The 17,945-nt window shown below is 41.4% G+C and overlaps 2 protein-coding genes across 3 annotated transcripts in view; one reads left to right on the plus strand and one right to left on the minus strand.

Moving 5' to 3' along the window:
* The window catches only part of ANKS4B (ankyrin repeat and sterile alpha motif domain containing 4B), a 51,356-nt gene extending 36,724 nt beyond the window's left edge, over nucleotides 1-14,632 (minus strand). For both annotated transcript variants that reach the window (XM_052662382.1, XM_052662376.1), the window contains exon 1: nucleotides 14,549-14,632. The gene's annotated coding sequence lies outside the window, so the exon portion shown is untranslated. The remainder of the gene's footprint in view (nucleotides 1-14,548) is intronic.
* On the plus strand, nucleotides 1,365-13,095 carry ZP2 (zona pellucida glycoprotein 2). Its single transcript, XM_052662366.1, has 18 exons — nucleotides 1,365-1,426; nucleotides 1,522-1,601; nucleotides 2,430-2,513; nucleotides 2,932-3,026; nucleotides 4,472-4,624; nucleotides 5,342-5,383; nucleotides 5,530-5,694; nucleotides 6,645-6,741; nucleotides 6,829-7,010; nucleotides 7,690-7,816; nucleotides 8,609-8,796; nucleotides 8,880-8,971; nucleotides 9,072-9,196; nucleotides 9,351-9,540; nucleotides 11,129-11,264; nucleotides 11,339-11,435; nucleotides 11,848-11,931; nucleotides 12,950-13,095. Exons 1-18 carry the CDS (start codon nucleotides 1,365-1,367, stop codon nucleotides 13,093-13,095), a joined length of 2,145 nt encoding a protein of 714 aa, XP_052518326.1.
* Nucleotides 14,633-17,945: the final 3,313 nt, after the last annotated feature.

Genomic DNA, 17,945 nt, shown 5'->3' on the forward strand with positions numbered 1-17,945 from the left:
ATGTCAATACTACTTTCACAAATAGTCCCACTCTCTCCTTCCCTTGCTGTGTCTTCAAGTCCATTCTGTACATTTGTGTCTCCATTCCCTCCCTGAAGATAGGTTCATCAATACCAGCTGTGAATGTTTGGATCAAGGGAGTTAGGGAAACCACTACTCTGACAAACAATATTTCAGACACCTGTAACAGGGAATGAAGATTAGTCCTCGAGAAACATCGTTAACACATAAAGACATAAAGAGCAACATGGAAATAAATAACTATAAATGCTACCCCACTAACTTGTACAGAATTTGAGCATTACCACCTGTTATGGAATATGGTCTGCAGACATCAAGGTGTCTCAGTCTGGTCCTGGCCCTGACACCCAGTTGTTAAAGCTTGAGCAAGTTGTTTTCCTCAGATTCCCCACCTATAAACTCCCAGTTCCTACACAGTATGACATTCTTATTTAGATCACTATTCCTTTTGACCCAGAATTTCTACTTCTAGTAATCTATCCTGGGAGTTAACCAGGGAAATGTACAAGTCCAGCAGATTGGTTATAATAATGAAAACATTGGAAGCTGTATTAATGTCCATCATTAGAGAACAGCTTAACATTGATTTATCTAGACATTGAGTACTATGCAACATTAAAAATGGTAGTGGAGATCTTTATGTTTGATATGGAAAATGTCCATGACATATAAAGTAGTAAAAGCAGGTTACAAACATAACTTATACTTCAATCCCAGGTTGTTTTTTTTTTTTTTTAAGTGTGATGTTTGTAGAAAAAGACCATAGAGTTACACACCTAAGTACTAGCAGTGGATGATTTTTTCCTTTCTCTATATCCTTCTTTAATTGTCTGTATTTTTTGAAGTAAACTTAAAATCTATACTTGGGGGAAAATAATGTTTCATCCTTTTTAAAAAGGTACTTCTTCATGCACATTGCCAGGGTGATATCCATAATAGCCAGGAGACCAGGAGTAACTTAAAGGGAAGGTTTGTTACTTAAAGACAGTGTAAACAAGAGATGATCTTTGCTCCAAAAAAATCCCACCAGTTTGTCCAAAAGATCCTATTTTTCCTAGTGTTATGGGAAAATGTACCAATTCATTCACCTGAGCCAATTTCAAGGAACTAAATTCGCTGCAGAGCAGCCAGTGGAAAACCAAGGCAAGTGTCAGGAAGGGCAAAACTCTGCTTATTTTAGGCCTTCTGGAAAGGCTCTTCCCAAATCCCTGCCTCTCAGCTGGGAGGGCTAGAGAAGATTCAGGTGACTCCAGTGGGGATAGGGCGGGGACCAGCCTGCTTCCTGCTATAAAAGCCAGAGCAGCACGCCCCTCTGCCTGGTTGATTTGGTGGTATCTTCGGTCATGGCATGCAGGCAGAGAGGAGACAGCGGGAGACCCTCAAGCTGGTTCCATGCAGACTGGAGGTAATTCTGGGGGCAGAAGGAAGGGGACATAATGCCTTGTCTGCTGAAGTTCACTCCTCTTTAATCTTCTCCCTCATGTCCTCCTGCTCCTACAGGTCATTTTTTCTATGCTTCACCCTTTTGGCTTCGGTGAACTCAATAGATGTTAATCAGTTGGTGGATCCTGCCTTCCCAGGTAGGCCTCTTGGGCGAGGGAAATGCCCTTAAGCATCTCTGAAATGGATTGCAACTAGGGTGCCTAGATGGCCAGAAAACACAAAAGTGAGTTAAACGATCTCCAGTCATTCTTTTGCCTATCTTGATCAAGTCACCTCAGTTTTCCCATAGCTTACCTGTAGCTTGCTCTGCAGCTAAATGCAAGAGCTTGGAAAAACACCTGTACTACCTTCTACTTCCCCACTGCCTCCAGCTTTACAACACCCGAAGAATAGCAAACCACATACCAAGCCCTCATCTTTGGGAGCAGTCATCTTCAAACACATACTCATGCTTAAGGAAAGCATCAACAATAACAGGCAAAATCACTTGTAACGAGGAGTTTCTCAAGATTTTCACCTGAGCCAGAGGATGCACAGTGTCAAGCTATCGGCAGATTATTCAGTCTTCAAAAAATGTGTTCTTGGAGTTACCTAGGGAATCTTTTATTGAATTGAAAGATCTTTAGACAAAACTTTTCCCCAAGTCTTCACAGACCTACCATCTCTATTTCCATCAGGGTTCCAGGCTGGTTCCCACATGCATACTTGTTAACCCGAATCCAGGTTTATCCTGGATAGAAAGTCCTAGGCATTTAATTGATATCTTCATTACAGTCCTTGGTATCTTACATTGTAGCTATGTATTCCTATCAGCTTGTAAGCTCCCCAGGATGGGGATTAAGCTTTGCCTCTCCCAACTGGCATCCTCCCCGATGCCTGTTAGGGAGGAAAGTTTCCTCAATACACCTGTAGGAATCATGCCTCCTGTGTTCAAAGATGCCCCACGTGCTTTCTTTGCTCTTCAGGTACTGTCACTTGCTATGAAAATAGAATGGTAGTGGAGTTCAAAAGAACTCTTGGCAACAAGATTCAGCATGCATCTGTGGTGGGTAAGTAATGTGTATTGTCTCATTTAAGTCTCACTTAGTAGGAAGCCCTTGGCTCAAAGTCATCACCATTTTCCAGTGAGCAGAGTACACAAACTCTGGAGCAGTTGGTGCTCAAATCCCATGATGTCACAGGGTCCTTGAACTGCATGGTGACTCCTAAGAGTGGAAGACCTTGTCTGTCTTTGGAAATCTGTCTTATCTCAGGAATTCCCTAAGAAAAGTCTATCTTCAAATCACAGCATCTCTCAGAGCTTGGGTTATATCCCAGTTGGGAAAATAAAAAGTAAGAAGTGATTGAAGTACCTTAGAAATAGATTTGCAGTCTTGCTTATGTAGCTTTGGTTGACTCTGTCAGTGAAATATAAGATATAAATACATCTTGGCTATCTTCTTTCTAAAGCTGCTCTTGTTTCTGTAGATTCCCTTGGTCTTAAAATGCTGAACTGCACTTATGTTCTGGACCCTGAAAAGCTCACCCTGAAGGCCCCATATGAAAACTGTACCAAAAGAGTGGTAAGTAATTGAGGAGTAACTTGGAAAATAGTAACCTAGGAGTTAAAGCTTTGGAGTAGAGCAGTGGTTCTCAATCTGGGTGATCTTTCTCTTTGGTCATCCCAGAGAACATCCTGCAATGTTTGGAGACACTTACCACAGCTGGTAGGGAAGGAGGGAAAGGGCAGCTACTGGCCACCTGTTGGGTACAAGCCAAGAATATTGCCAAATAACCTCCATTGCATACAGGAACTCTCAATAAAGATATATTAGACTCAAAACTCCAATGCTGAGCTTACAAAACCCTTGAATTGAGGCTTTGGGCTTTATTTCTGTCTCTGCTACTATCTATATATGGTTTGGAATAAGTTAGCTAACCTTTCCAAGCCTCTACTTGCCTACTGGAAAATGGATTATGATATCTTTCCATAATGTATCTAAAGACAAATGACACAATGAAGGACTAGGCATAGTATGTAGACACAGAAAATGATCAAACATGAGCTATTTTGATCTACACCCCTCAAGGAAAGGCGGATGCTATTTTGGTGCTGGCAAATGGAGTACTGGTACCTCTATGCTGGAAGGTGAGCAACAGCTGAAAAATAGGATTTTCTACTGTCAACCAATAGTGCTACCCAATCACAGTTATTAGGAGCAGTAAAAGAAGCCTAAGTCCTTTTCAGGCTTTATGTGCAAACAATCTCTTGGGGAACTTGTAAAGTACAGAATTTACTTAGTTGACTTAATAGGTCTAGGGTACATCCTACAAGCCATCCCAGTCTACTTGATCTGATTCTACTGAAGATCTCCTGTAATTAAAACTTTCCCTTCTAAAACTGACTTTCCCAACTTTAGGGAGCTTAGTGTTGTATTCCGTTAGAACAAGGTCTGCAGAATATGAGCTGTGTATGGCCACAGCCAGTCCATGATCTATGTGTGATGGTCATCAAACTGAAGAATGGCTTTAGTTTTTAAGTGTTTTAAAAATGTTAAAAGCATATGTGGCCTAAAAAGTCTAAATATTTTCTAACACTTTACAGAAAATTGTTAGTTGACCACTGCTTTAGGCAGAGTTCCCTGAGTCAGGGGAAACGGCAAAGATGGCTCTGTCCAGCACCCAGCACAATGGCTGCTAATGTAGGCGCTCAATAAGTATTTCTATCTCTTGATAGAGGCAGCAAACCCAATAGGACCCTGATACTCAGACATAGGGTAAATGTAAAGGGAAAACAAAAACTGGACTGAGCCCTGAAACTCAAGGAACTATTCTCTGCCAATGAATGAGTCCTAGGGTATCTAAAGAGGCTAAAGAATCTCCTGGTATAGGAATGAGGGACTCTTCTAGAATGTGCTACTGATGACTTGTAAGGGGTTTGCTAATCAGCTGAGTCCGATGGTATTTTGGAATCTCCTTTCTCATTGAAGTTCTAGCACTCTGTCCTTACTATGCCATTTTCATACAGCTTGGCCAACACCAGATGACCATCACATTCATGAATGACAATGCTGCCCATAGACAAGGGACTGTCTTGTATCACGTCAGCTGTCCGGTTATGCAAGCAGAAAGACATGAACAGCATTCGGGATCCACAATCTGCTCAAAGGATTTCATGTCTGTGAGTGAAGCAGGCTGACTGCTTCTCATCCAGCTACCAAGGGGGGAATGTGATCTAGAGAGAGCGGGACTTCAGAACAAGATCAGGATTGCAATCCTGTATTTCACTACTGACTTGCTATGTGGCTTTGGGTTGATTTCTTAACCTCAATGAGACCTTTTTTAAATCTGAAGTGGCAGACAATAACACCACATAGGGGGACTTTAAAAACTAAGAAGGTAGATATAAGCACTCAGCGCATCATGTTTTAGCAATAAAAAGGATTCAGTTGGTAGCTTGACAAACTGGATATTTATGTACAAGGCCCTATACCAGATGCTAGGAAATCGTAAATGAGAAAAACAGCCCAGTCACATACTCATGGACTTTATAGTCTCAAGTGGCTAATAGCAACAGTGGACAAAAATACTCATACTTTATTATAAACAGTGATGGAACTGCATGGCTTGACAGGACTTAGTGTCTCAACGTACAACTGGAAGGGAGCTTTAGATCTTCCAATTACATTGAGGTCTCGAAAGCTCAATGGGGAAATGATGTCTAAGGGCACTTTTAGGATTCTTGACTGGTCCTGTGTTTCTACTATATCCCACACCAGCCCTCACACTGTAAGAATCAGACAGCAGTTGCTCTGGGTGTTTTCCATGTACCATCAGATAGCATGACTTCAGAGATCTCCAAACCAAAGCTTCACATCATCCTTTTTTTTTCTTCCAGTTTACCTTTCACTTTTTTCCTGGCATGGCTGATGACACTGCGGTATGAAAACTATTTTTTTAATTACAAGCCTAAATAAACCTTTAGCTCTATATTAAAGGTGGCATAACTTCAATCCTGGTTAAAATATTAAATAGTCTTGGAGTTAAGGTGAGCACCAGCCCTCTAAATGAAACTTTTGCCTTTAGGGTCCCAAACCTCAGATGGGATGGACCATTACAGTTGGTGATGGTGAAAGAGCCCAAAATCTGACCCTTCAAGAGGCCCTGATGCAAGGATATAATCTCCTGATTGAGAACCAGAAGATGAGCATCCAAGTGTTATTCCATGCCACTGGAGTGACTCACTACTCGGTAGGTGTGAAATCTGTTTGTACCACCATCCAGGCTCAGACCAGTATTTCTAAATGCAAGCATAATCTCAACCATTCCCTCAAATTGAGGTTATAACTCATTCAACAGCCAAGTACTGTACTAAGTACGAAAGATGGCGAGATACAATGATGAACAAAATGTTTCTTCAGTTTTTCTTCTCCATAGATCTAAGTTCACTAAATGTGGGGCTACAGTAGTACTAAACTAATGAAGGTGTTCTGTTTTATCATTGCCACGTGTAGTGTTTACAGTGAAAGTGAAGTCGCTCAGTCATGTCCAACTCTTTGCAACCCCGTGGACTGTAGCCCACCAGGCTCCTCCGTCCATGGGATTTTCCAGGCAAGAGTACTAGAGTGGGGTGCCATCTCCTTCTCCAGGGGATCTTCCCGACCCAGGGATCGAACCCAGCTCTCCTGCATTGCAGGCAGAGGCAGGCAGATGCTTTAACTTCCGAGCCACCAGGGAAGCCCAGTAGGTACTGGCATTTTGGGGACCAACAATCAAGATACTACATTAAATCAGTTAATGTGCCAAAAGTACTTAGAACAGGTCTTGGCACCTACATATTCAAACATCAGCCATCTTAACAGTACTGCTATACATTGAGTATAAACAAACTGCTGAATCTTAAACATTCTCTCTGAATGCTGATACCATAAAAGTCATAAAACAAGAGCTCTTACTGCTTAGAAATGATCAGCTACAGGTCATGAGCAGAAATCACCTTGCCAGATGTTATAAAGTATAAGATTTTAAAACTAGAACTAGTTGTTCACCTGTAGAACAACTATAGGGTGAAATACCTGAACTCTACTTGGGCCAGGATGGTGCCCAATAGTTGAATATGATTTGCCCTGACTATTTCTAGCATTGGTCAAAAATTCAAGTAACTCAGGTAAACCAATGTCTTTGCAAATGCCTCTCTTCAGCAAGGTAACAGCCATCTCTACATGGTGCCTCTGAAGCTCACGCATGTGTCTCCTGGGCAGACGATCATCTTATCATCAAGACTCATTTGTGTGTCAGGTAAGGCCTAGGAAAGGGCAAGTCCAGTTGTGGAAGATATTGTTCTAAGGGCTTAATCAAAGCTGACCATTCTGTCATTCCTTCTAGATCCTGTGACCTGTAATGCCACACACATGACTCTCACCATACCAGAATTTCCTGGGAAGTTAAAATCCGTGAGCTTTGAAAATAAGAATATTGCTGTGAACCAGTTGCACAACAGCGGGATTGTTATGGAAGTAGCAAATGGCCTCAGGTTGCATTTCAGCAAAACTCTCCTCAAAACGAAAGTATGTTCCATTGAACCTTAGCCTTTTAGACCATTGTGATTTGGCTGCTGACTTATCCATAAATTCTAATTGCTAGTGTAAAAAAAGACTCAAAAATTTTGGAGGCCTCATTTGAACAGCTTGCATAAGTAATTCTCAAGTAACTGAAATTCACTCCCAAACACCAAGTCTTTTTCAACTTCAATGGAAATTTTCTTTAAGTGTCTTTGTTCACTGAATAGTACAAACTGCTATTAAGCATCTAATGATAAACCTCTCGTGGCCTATTAAAAACAGGACAATTTGAACCAAACTAGTGTTCTCTGCTATCCTCAGTGAAGCCAGTATTGACTGATGCAATTGCCAGGGACACAGAATAATCTTATGTTGGTGTATATGTTGCAATAACATTTTATAACTCCTGGATTTGCAAGGTACTCAGCTCTTTGGAGGTTGAATTAACAGATCAAATTCCAATGTCTAGTACAAAGAGCATGCAGTGCTAGGTACTTGAGGGCATGAACTTAGAGAAATTTCCTGCCTCAGGAAGAATCCGGTCTAGAGAAGTGATGGGATCTCTTGCTCTGGTTTAAAGGAAAACCATATTCAGTCTGGAGTGTGCCTTGCAGATTTCAGCGTACTTCTTCCTATCTACCTGCTCAACAGGCTTTAGCTGCTAACTGACATTCTTCCATTTCAGTTCTCTGAAAAATGCCTACCCTATCAGTTCTACTTATCTTCACTGAAGCTGACGTTTTATACCCAACTGGAGATGGTATCCATGGTGATTTATCCTGAGTGTGTCTGCGAGTCCACAGTTTCTATAGGTAAAGATCATTTTCTTGAATAGTTCCTACATTCTACATTCTCTCTTAGCTCTTACATGGGGGAAAGTGTACAGGAGTTCAAATAGTAAGTTCTGTACTGCTTATACTTTAAGGAAATGGAAGACTGGTTAGACCACAAATAGCAGTCTAAGCTGCTATGATAGGAATCTAAGGAAGTTAACACTTCCAAAATACACATACAGGAAGGTTTCACAACTGTTTAATGTTTTTAAGTAACCTGGGTATGCTTCATGTTAGAAGTCTGAGCCCACCATCTAAGTAAGATTGCTTTAAATCTGAAACTAGAGGGACTGAGTATTTCCCCAAACTCTTAAATTCCTCAAAGAATATGGAAGTTGGTATTTGCCCTTGTTTACTATTGCCTCTGTGCTTCTTTTTATTTGTATCAGGTCAAATCGAATAGAAAAAATTAGTTGTTGCTTCAACTTCCCCTAAAACCAAGACCTGTGAGTCTTGAAAAGGGGGACTTTAGGACACAGGCACTACACTTTAAGCCACATCGGGTTTCATCATGGCTTTCTTACCCCACCTGGTGCCTCTTCCCATGTCTCCTGCTCCTTTCTTTGGATGAAAAATCCTTAGACAGAGCAAGCCTCACTACTGTCTAGGTACCTTGGGGTCTCCCCTTGTAATGCAAGCTGCTTGTCAAGTTATTTTCCCAAATAGACTTAAATTCTGTTGGCTCCTGATGAAAATCCAAACTTCATTAAATTTCAAACTAGGAATGACAATAGTCACATAGACATTTTTTAAACTCCCTCCACGATATAGTTTCAGGGAAGCTGTGTACTCAAGATGGGTTTATGGACGTCAAGGTCTACCGCCATCAAACAAAACCAGCTCTCAACTTGGACACTATTAGGGTGGGAGACTCCTCCTGCCAGCCAATCTTTAAAGCTCCATTTCAAGGACTGGTGAAGTTTCACATACCCCTGAATGGATGTGGAACAAGACGTAAGGTTAGTATAAGATTAGTATTGGCACACACCAAGAGATTAAGACTTACATTTGAGATAACTAACCACTTTCTCTAACCTTTAAGTTTGAGAATGACAAAGTCATCTATGAAAATGAAATACATGCTCTCTGGGCGGATCTTCCTCCAAGCACAATTTCCAGAGATAGTGAATTCAGGTGTGACACAATTGCTACTTAACTTTTTTAAGTGCCAGAATAAACTTGAGCAGTCTTTTAACCTAAAATTCTCAACACCCCCACCTACCCACTCTTACAGAATGACGGTGAGGTGCTATTATAGCAGCAGTAACATGCTAATAAATACCAACGTCGAAAGCCTTCCTCCTCCAGTAGCCTCAGTGAAGCCAGGTCCACTTGCCTTGACCCTACAAACCTACCCAGGTGAGACATTATAACCTAAAAAATCTGCTTAAAAACTTCCAGGGGACTCATTCCTAAAATGAACTTTACACCAGACTAGAGTAGTTGCCATGCTTAAGCTTCTGTTGCAACCATCAACTACTTGAGTACCAGAATGGCTTCTCCTCCATTTCAGATAATTCCTACCTGCGACCATATGGGGACAAGGACTACCCTGTGGTGAGATACCTCCGCCAACCAATTTACTTAGAAGTGAGAGTCCTAAATAGGACTGACCCCAACATCAAGTTGGTCTTAGATGATTGCTGGGCAACATCCACCATGGACCCAGCCTCTCTCCCTCAGTGGAATATTATCGTGGATGGGTATGTATTCTCTACATAAGGTAGTCCAGCTAATCAAACTGCCAGTAAAAAAATAATAAAACGCTCTTGAGCTTGAGAGGAGCACTATATCAAAGGCTCTGATTTTTGTTCTTATTTCTTACCAACCAGTCCTCAGTCTAATAAGTTGACTCCTATCTTTCTTATTACCCTTGAATCTAAAAGTATCCTTCCCAAGGAAATAATGACTTTAATACTCTAACATCTGGAAAGAGAATAGATTTCTAGTTCCTATTTATTGAATAACTTTTTTGCTCATTGATAAGTCGTGTCTAATTCTTTGTGACCCCCTGTGACCTATCAGGCTCTTCTGCCCATGGGATTTTCCAGGCAAGAACACTGGAGTGGGTTGCCATTTCTTCTTCCAGGGGATCTTCCCAGCTCCATTGCCAGGCAGATTCTTTACCACCAAACCACCTGGGGAAGGTGCATTGAATGCATGTGTGTGTGTGTCACTTAATCGTGTCTGGCTATTTGTGATCCCATGAGGTATATAGCCCACCAGGCTTCTCTGTCCATGAAGTTCTCCAGGTAAGAATACTGGAAGGGGCTGCCATTCCCTTCTCCAGGGGATCTCCCCTACTCAGGCATTGAACCCAGGTCTCCCTCATTGCAGACACATTCTTTACCATCTGAGCCACCAGAGAAGCCCATTGAATGACTACCATGTGCCAAAAAACAATGCTCTGTACTCCAGATGCATTATCTAAACTCAAAAAACTCCATGAGCGACATTAGCCCCCTCACTTTATAAAGAAACCCAAGCTTACTACTTAAATAACTAGCCCAAAGTAATATTTAGTCAGTGATAAGACATGAATGGACTTCCCTAGTTACTCAGTTGTAAGGAATTCACCTGCAATGTATGATCCGCAAGAGCCCTGGGTTCGATCCCTGGCTTGGGGAAGATCCCCTGGAAGGAGGGAATGGCAACCCAATCAAGTTCTCCTGCCTGAAGAATTACATAAACAGAGGAGCCTAGTGGGCTATAGTCCTTAGGGTCGCAAAAAGTTGGACACATGGAGCTATAACCCTCTGCTAGCATTTAAAATAAATGGCAGGAGCTCTCTACCCTTTCTTTATCAGCAACATATACTAACTGCCTGGGACATAGTACTCAGATTCATAAGAATTAAGCCATTGTCATCTGAAGAGCTACATAATTCTTGATGAGTATAGCTGGCATACAAATAGGTATTGACACTTAACACAAAGTAGAAGAAAACCTAGCACAAGTAACTTACAACTTCATGGATACTGTTGGATGGTCAAGTCAGAAGTATATGAAATAAACTAAAAGTACAGGCAGAAGGTCTAAAGGAGGGCATGGCAACCCACTTAGTATTTTTGCGTGGAGACTCCCCATGGACAGAGGAGCCTGGTGGGCTACAGTCCATGGGGTTACAAAGAGTTGGACACGACCGAGCAACTACTGAGCGACTAAGCACAGCACAGGTAGAAGATAGAGCAATAGTCTTGAAGGTGTTACACGTGACTGAATTTAAGCAAACACTGAGTTTGAGTCTGAGGTGAATTCAGCTGATGTCCCACCCTGAAATATACCTTCCAGCTGTGAATACAACTTGGACAACCACAGAACCACCTTCCATCCTGTTGGCTCCTCAGTGGCCTATCCTAATCACTATCAGAGGTTTGATGTGAAGACCTTTGCCTTTGTGTCAGAGGCCCCAGTTTTCTCTCACTTGGTAAGTGATTAACTAGTTACCTGGGACAGGTTGCCTGAGACATCAGCTCCACTCAACTCCTGTCTCCTCTCCAGGTCTACTTCCACTGCAGCGCCTTAATCTGCAATCAACTGTCCTCTAACTTCCCCCTGTGTTCTGCGTCTTGCCTTGGGTCATCCAGAAGCAGGCGAGGTACAATTTTCAAGTCTTCATTTAATATGAGTTTACTTAAAGCAAGCCTGATCCTTTCGGAGTTTAGGAATGAGTGCTTTGTTTTTCATCTAATCCAAGATCCCAAGAAACCTGGGAGTCTGTGATGGACAGGTTCACAATCAGTCCCATGGACAAGTTTGTGTTTGCACCTAAATTGTAGCCTGATCTTCTGAGACCCTCCAAAAGTTGTTCTTCTGAGTCTATGTAGACTCTGAACTTTGTCTTCTGATAGTCTCTGATAGTTCATCCTGCTCTTACAGTAAGGTGTATGCTCTCTCCCGTGAAGGGAGGCAAGATTACATAGAGCAGGGAGTCCATAGAGAGCAGGTGTACCCTCAAAACACTTCTCACCACTACTCATTATCCCAGAGGTCAAACTGTCTGTCTGCAGCCACAGGGGCCACTGAGGAAGAGAAGATGATAGTGAGTCTCCCAGGCCCCATCCTTCTGTTGTCAGATGGCTCTTCATTCAGAGGTATGGATTTAAAGCCTTGGGTACTTTTTTAACTGAAACTCTTGGTTTTATGTCAGACTTAAGTGTGCACAGATAATATACATGTGCGCTCAGTCGTGTTCAATTCTTTGTGGCCATATGGACTGTAGCGTACCAGGCTCCCCTGCCCATGGAATATTTCAGGCAAGAATACTGGAGAGGGGTGCCATTTCCAACTCCAGGGGATCTTCCTGACCTGGGGATCAAATGTGCATCTATTGTGTCTCTTGTGTAAGATGCAGGTGGATATCTTACTATTAATGCCACCAGGGGAGCCCACAGATATCAAATGCTTATGATTAAACAAGAGAATGCACCTCTCCCCGGCAACAGATTCTGTTAAGTCTGTGTACCCTTCCTAGAATCCCTTTCCCACAAGAAGGATCATTTAGTCTACCTACTGTACAGAGACCTTTCATTGTTAATAACTAAGAAAATTCTGGTTTTGTCACTAATGCCACATTAGAATCCTTAAATCTTGGTCCTCAAATATTGGGCCTACTATAGAAGAATTTCGAGCTCTTTCTTTAAAAAGACTAACAGGTCAGAAGACATGCGCTTACTATTACAAAACTTTAGTCTTTACTAAATTATGTTAATATATCTTCATCCCAGATAGTCTTAATTTTAGGCCTAGAACTTGAAATTAAACTCACTTAAATCACTAGCTACTAACTGCAAGAAATCATGCACTTGGGACAACTAACCATATATATCAGTGCCAGAATGTTAAACAAGCTGGGAATGAGATCCTTCCAGGTGTCAGCCCATCTGATCTGAGTGAAAGCAAGTAGGAAGTGGGAACAACCGTGGGAGTGGAGTAAGGCGAGAAGGCGGCTGGCTTGAGGGGGAAAGACTACACTTTCGCAAGCTCCCAAGTGAGCCCTTTAAAGCTTATTTTCACTTCCTTCTCTGGGTAACTTTAATTGTAAGGCTTCAGCTTCAACTTAAACCAAGTGTAAGTGATCTTAAGACTTGAATATGTCTGTTTCCTTCCCAGATGCTGTGGATTCTAAAGGGCATGGGACTACTGGATATGTTGCTTTTAAAACTGTGGTTGCTGTAGTTGTCTTAGCAGGTGTTGTGGCAACTCTAAGCCTAATCAGCTACCTGCGCAAGAAAAGAATCACCATGCTAAACCACTAATTGGATTTTCAAATAAAATGTGGAAGTAAGCCTCTTGTTTCTTAAATTTAGATGGAGTTCAAGGACTCTTTCTTGCAATCATTTTTTCTTCAGAGACTATAGTACCTTTCCACAGTCCTCTTGAAAGGCTTTGTTCTGTGTGGATGTGAATAAGGGTATTCCTGCCTTAATCGCTTCCTGTCACTAGCTTTTTCTGCCCTCTACCCCCAAAACTGGCAGTGCCAGAGAATTCAATAATGGGACTTAGTGACAGTCTGCCTCTAGGGGTATATTTGGGTGGCTTTAATGTCTTTTACCCTAGCCATTCATATATACAAGATGAGGGCAAGTCACTCCTAATCACTAGAATAACTTCCCTTCTCTAAACGGGAAAAGAAGCTAGGTATTCCCAAGGAAGTAATCTAGTATCATACTTAAAGTAGTATTTCCTACCTCAAATTACTCTTTCCGATGAGTAGACAACTCCCCTGAGAAATTAAGGGATTCAGTTATTCTCCCATGCATTCCCAGTCTAATTAAAGACCTGCACTCTTTCTTTGGGGGATGGAAAGGAAGATTCTAGCTTCACTAAGAGCAATTACAACATTCCTGGTCTCATTAAAACTACACAGCTGAACATAAGCCTCATAGCTGAGCCTGGAGAGCTGCTTTTTACCCACTACTCAATTATTACTTCCTCCCGAGGCTACCCCCTCTTAACTAGGCTGTAATTATGTCAAAATGATTAGTCTACCTCACACTGTAGTTCTAACAAACCATATTCAAGGTGTCTAATATAGACATTAACTTGTATCCTTCAACTAGAAAAAAGTCTGGATCTAAGCCAGAACCTGTGCTATGAAAAGCTGTACAGCTTCTGAATCTCTGTACATAATGGTGGTAAATAGAAATATAAACATCTTTAGTGTTTGGACTTTACCCTTCAACTGTGACTTGTCATACTCCTGGGTTTTTCAAAACCTTGAAAGAATATTATATATACTTAGTCATCTTGTGATACTGTAGGTCTTTAATAATGAATCCTTTGCCTTTTATGCAACAGAGCCTTTGATTCTAACTCCTTTTAAGAGTTAGATGATAAAATTCAACCCTGGTATAGGGAAGGAAACCATTACACTGATATATTGCACAAAAAGTTTTGTCTTCCTAGAGTAATAAGGTCAAAATTCAAGTTCTTATGAAGACTATTTTTTGGACAGTGCTTTATAAGAGAATAAGGCATTAGTCTGTCACTGATAAAAACAAATGGTCTTGGATTCAAAGTTTCCTGTGGCTACATCATGTTAGTATTACATATTAGAATCAGAATTGTTGCATTGCTGCATGAACTTCTTAAAATGGCATTTAAAACTGCTGGCTACTTAAATGGTATTCAGATCTCATATGGTAGGCTGAATAATGACCACCCCCCAACATGTTCACATCCTAATCACCAGAAACAGAATGTTGTTACCTAGTCATGGTCCCAAAAGGACTTTGCAGGTGTGGTTAAGAGTCTTAACATAGGAAGGTTATCCAAACGCGCTCAATCACAAGGTTCCCTGTAAAACAGACATTAGAGTCAGAAAAGACATACCAGGGGAAGCAGAAGTTAGAAGGATATTGTCCACAAACCAAGGAATGTGAGATGCCTAAAATAGCTGGGAATGACAAAGAAATGGATTCTCTCTTAGAATCTCCAGAAGATCACAGTCCTATTGCCCCATTTTGGACTGTGAATCCCAAGGATATACAATAACTCATTTCAAACCATTACTTTGTACTAATTTGTTACAGCAACAACAGGAAACTAATGCACTTTCTAAGGAGCTGCTACTCACAACTTGTAAAACACTTTGCTAGAAATGCACATTTTACAGATGAACAACTTGAGCCCTAACAAATTTGTCTAAGATGTCAGAGTATATTGATAATGGAACAGGAGCCTTGCATCCCCAAGATGGTCTATTTGTGTCAGAGGCCAGAATCAAAGTGATCTGGGCCTGAAGGCTGCCCCAGGGCAAGTTGGCTCTGATATTTTTGATATTTTCTTCTGAGAGAAGAAAGCCAAGCAGGCTATAGAGCAGCTGCTGGAATGAACACGTGTTGCCATGGTAGCCTGAAATAAGTATAATTAACAGTTGCTTAAAGTCATGTTCTCATAAAAAAAACCCAGAGTTAGTAGAAGCAAAGCATAAAGATCAGAGAGAAGCAAATGAAAAAGAGGGGAAGGAGACAATAACAAAGATCAAAAAAAACCAAAAGCTAGCTCTTTGAGAAGTTAAACAAAATGACAAACCATTAGCCAGAGTCATCAAGAAAAAAATAAAATTAGAAATGAAAAAGAAGTTACAACAGAAAACAGAAGTACAAAGGATCACCAGAGACTACTGTGAGCAACTATGCCAGTAAAATGGACAACCTGGAAGAAATGGTCAACTTCTTAGAAAAGTATAACCTTCCAAATGGAAACAGGAAGAAAGAAAATAACAGACCAATCACAAGCACAGAAATCAAAACTGTAGTAAAAAATTTTCCAAACGAAAACCCAGAGTCAGATGGTTTCACAGACAAATTCTACTAAAAGTTTAGAGAAAAGCTAACACCTATCTAGCTCAAACTCTTCCAGAAAGTTGCAGAAGGAAAACTTCCAAACTCATTCTAGAAGGCCACTACTACCCTGATACAAAAACCAGAAAAAAGATGCCACAGGAAAAGAAAATTATATGCCAATATCTCTGATGAACACAGATGCAAAAATCCTCAACAAAATTCTAGCAAATAGAATCCAAGAACAGATTAAAAGGATTGTATATCATGACCAAAAAAGCTAGTGAACGTGATGGAACTCCAGCTGAGCTAATTCAGGTCCTAAAAGATGATGCTGTTAAAGTGCTGCACTCATAAGCCAACAAATTTGGAAAACTTGGCAGTAGTCACAGGACTTGAAAAGACCAGTTTTCATCCCAATCCCAAAGAAAGGCAATGCCAAAGAATCTTTAAACTACTGTACATTGCACTCATTTCACATGCTAGCAAGGAAATGCTCGAAATCCTTCAAGCTAGGCTTTAGCAGTATGTGTACACCAAGAACTTCCAGATGTACAAGCCGGATTTAGACAAAGAAAAGGAACCAGAGATCAAATTGCCAACATGAACTGAATCAGAAAAAGCAAGGGAACTCTAGAAAAATCATCTACTTCTGCTTCATTAACTATGCGAAAGCCTTTGACTGTGTTCAGTTCAGTTCAGTCTCTCAGTCATGTCTAACTCTTCGTGACCCTATGGAACACAACACGCCAGGCCTCTCTGTCCATCACCAACTCCTGGAGTTTACTCAAACTGATCTCTATTAACTCACTGATGCCATCCAACCAGGTGGGCTGCCATCTATGGGATCACACAGGGTCAGACACGACTGAAGTGACTTAGCAGCAGCAGCAGCAGCCATCCAACCATCTCATCATCTATCGTCCCCTTCTTCTGCCTTCAGTCTTTCCCAGCATCAGGGTCTTTTCTAATAAGTCAGCTCTTCGCATCAGGTGGCCAAAGTATTGGAGTTTCAGCTTCAGCATCAGTCCTTCCAATGAACATTCAGGACTGATCTCCTTTAGGATGGATTGGTTGGATCTCCTTGCAGTCCAAGGGACTCTCAAAAGTCTTCTCCAACACCACAATTCAAAAGCATCAATTCTTCAGCACTCAGCTTTCTTTCTAGTCCAACTCTCACATCCATACATGACCACTGGAAAAACCATAGCCTTGGTGAGATGGACTTTTGTTGTCAAAGTAATGTCTCTGTTTTTTAATATGCTGTCTAGGTTAATCATAACTTTCCTTCCAAGGAGTAAGCATCTTTTAATTTCATGGCTGTAGTCACCATCTGCATTGATTTTGGAGCCCCCCAAAATAAAGTCAGCCACTGTTTCTACTGTTTCCCCATCTATTTGCCATCAAGTGATGGGACTGGATGCCATGATCTTTTCTGAATGTTGAGCTTTAAGCCAATTTTTTCACTCTCCTCTTTCACTTTCATCAAGAGGCTCTTTAGTTCTTCACTTCCTGCCATAAGGGTGGTGTCATCTGCATATCTGAGGTTATTAATATTTTTCCCAGCAACCTTGATTCCAGCTTGTGCTTCATCCAGTCCAGCATTTCTCATGATGTACTCTGCATAGAAGTTAAATATGCAGGGTGACAATATACAGCCTTGACGTACTCCTTTTCCTATTAGGAACCAGGCTGCTATTCCATGTCCAGTTCTAACTGTTGCTTCCTGACCTGCATACAGATTTCTCAAGAGACAGGTAAGGTGGTCTGGTAGTTGCATCTCTTTCAGAATTTTTCAGTTTGTTGTGATTCACACAGTCAAATGCTTTGGCATAGTCAATAAAGCAGAAATAGATGTTTTTCTGGAACTCTCTTGCTTTTTCAATGATTCAGTGGATGTTGGCAATTTGATCTCTTGTTCCTCTGCCTTTTCTAAAACCAGCTTGAACATCTGGAAGTTCACGGTTGTTCACATATTGCTGAAGCCTGGCTTGGAGAATTTTGAGCATTACTTTACTAGTGTGTGCTGCTGTTGTTGCTAAGTCGCTTCAGTTGTGTCTGACTCTGTGCGACCCCATAGATGGCAGCCTACCAGGCTCCCCTGTCCCTGGGATTCTCCAGGCAAGAACACTGGAGTGGGTTGCCATTTCCTTCTCCAATGCATGAAAGTGAAAAGTGAAAGTGAAGTTGCTCATCATATCTGATCCTTAGCAACCCCATGGTCTGTAGCCTACCAGGCTCCTCCATCCATTGGATTTTCCAGGCAAGAGTACTGGAGTGGGGTGCTGTTGCCTTCTCCTACTAGCGTGTGAGATGAGTGC

Source organism: Budorcas taxicolor, chromosome 2 (genome assembly GCF_023091745.1).
Source record: "Budorcas taxicolor isolate Tak-1 chromosome 2, Takin1.1, whole genome shotgun sequence".
NCBI lineage: Eukaryota > Metazoa > Chordata > Mammalia > Artiodactyla > Bovidae > Budorcas > Budorcas taxicolor.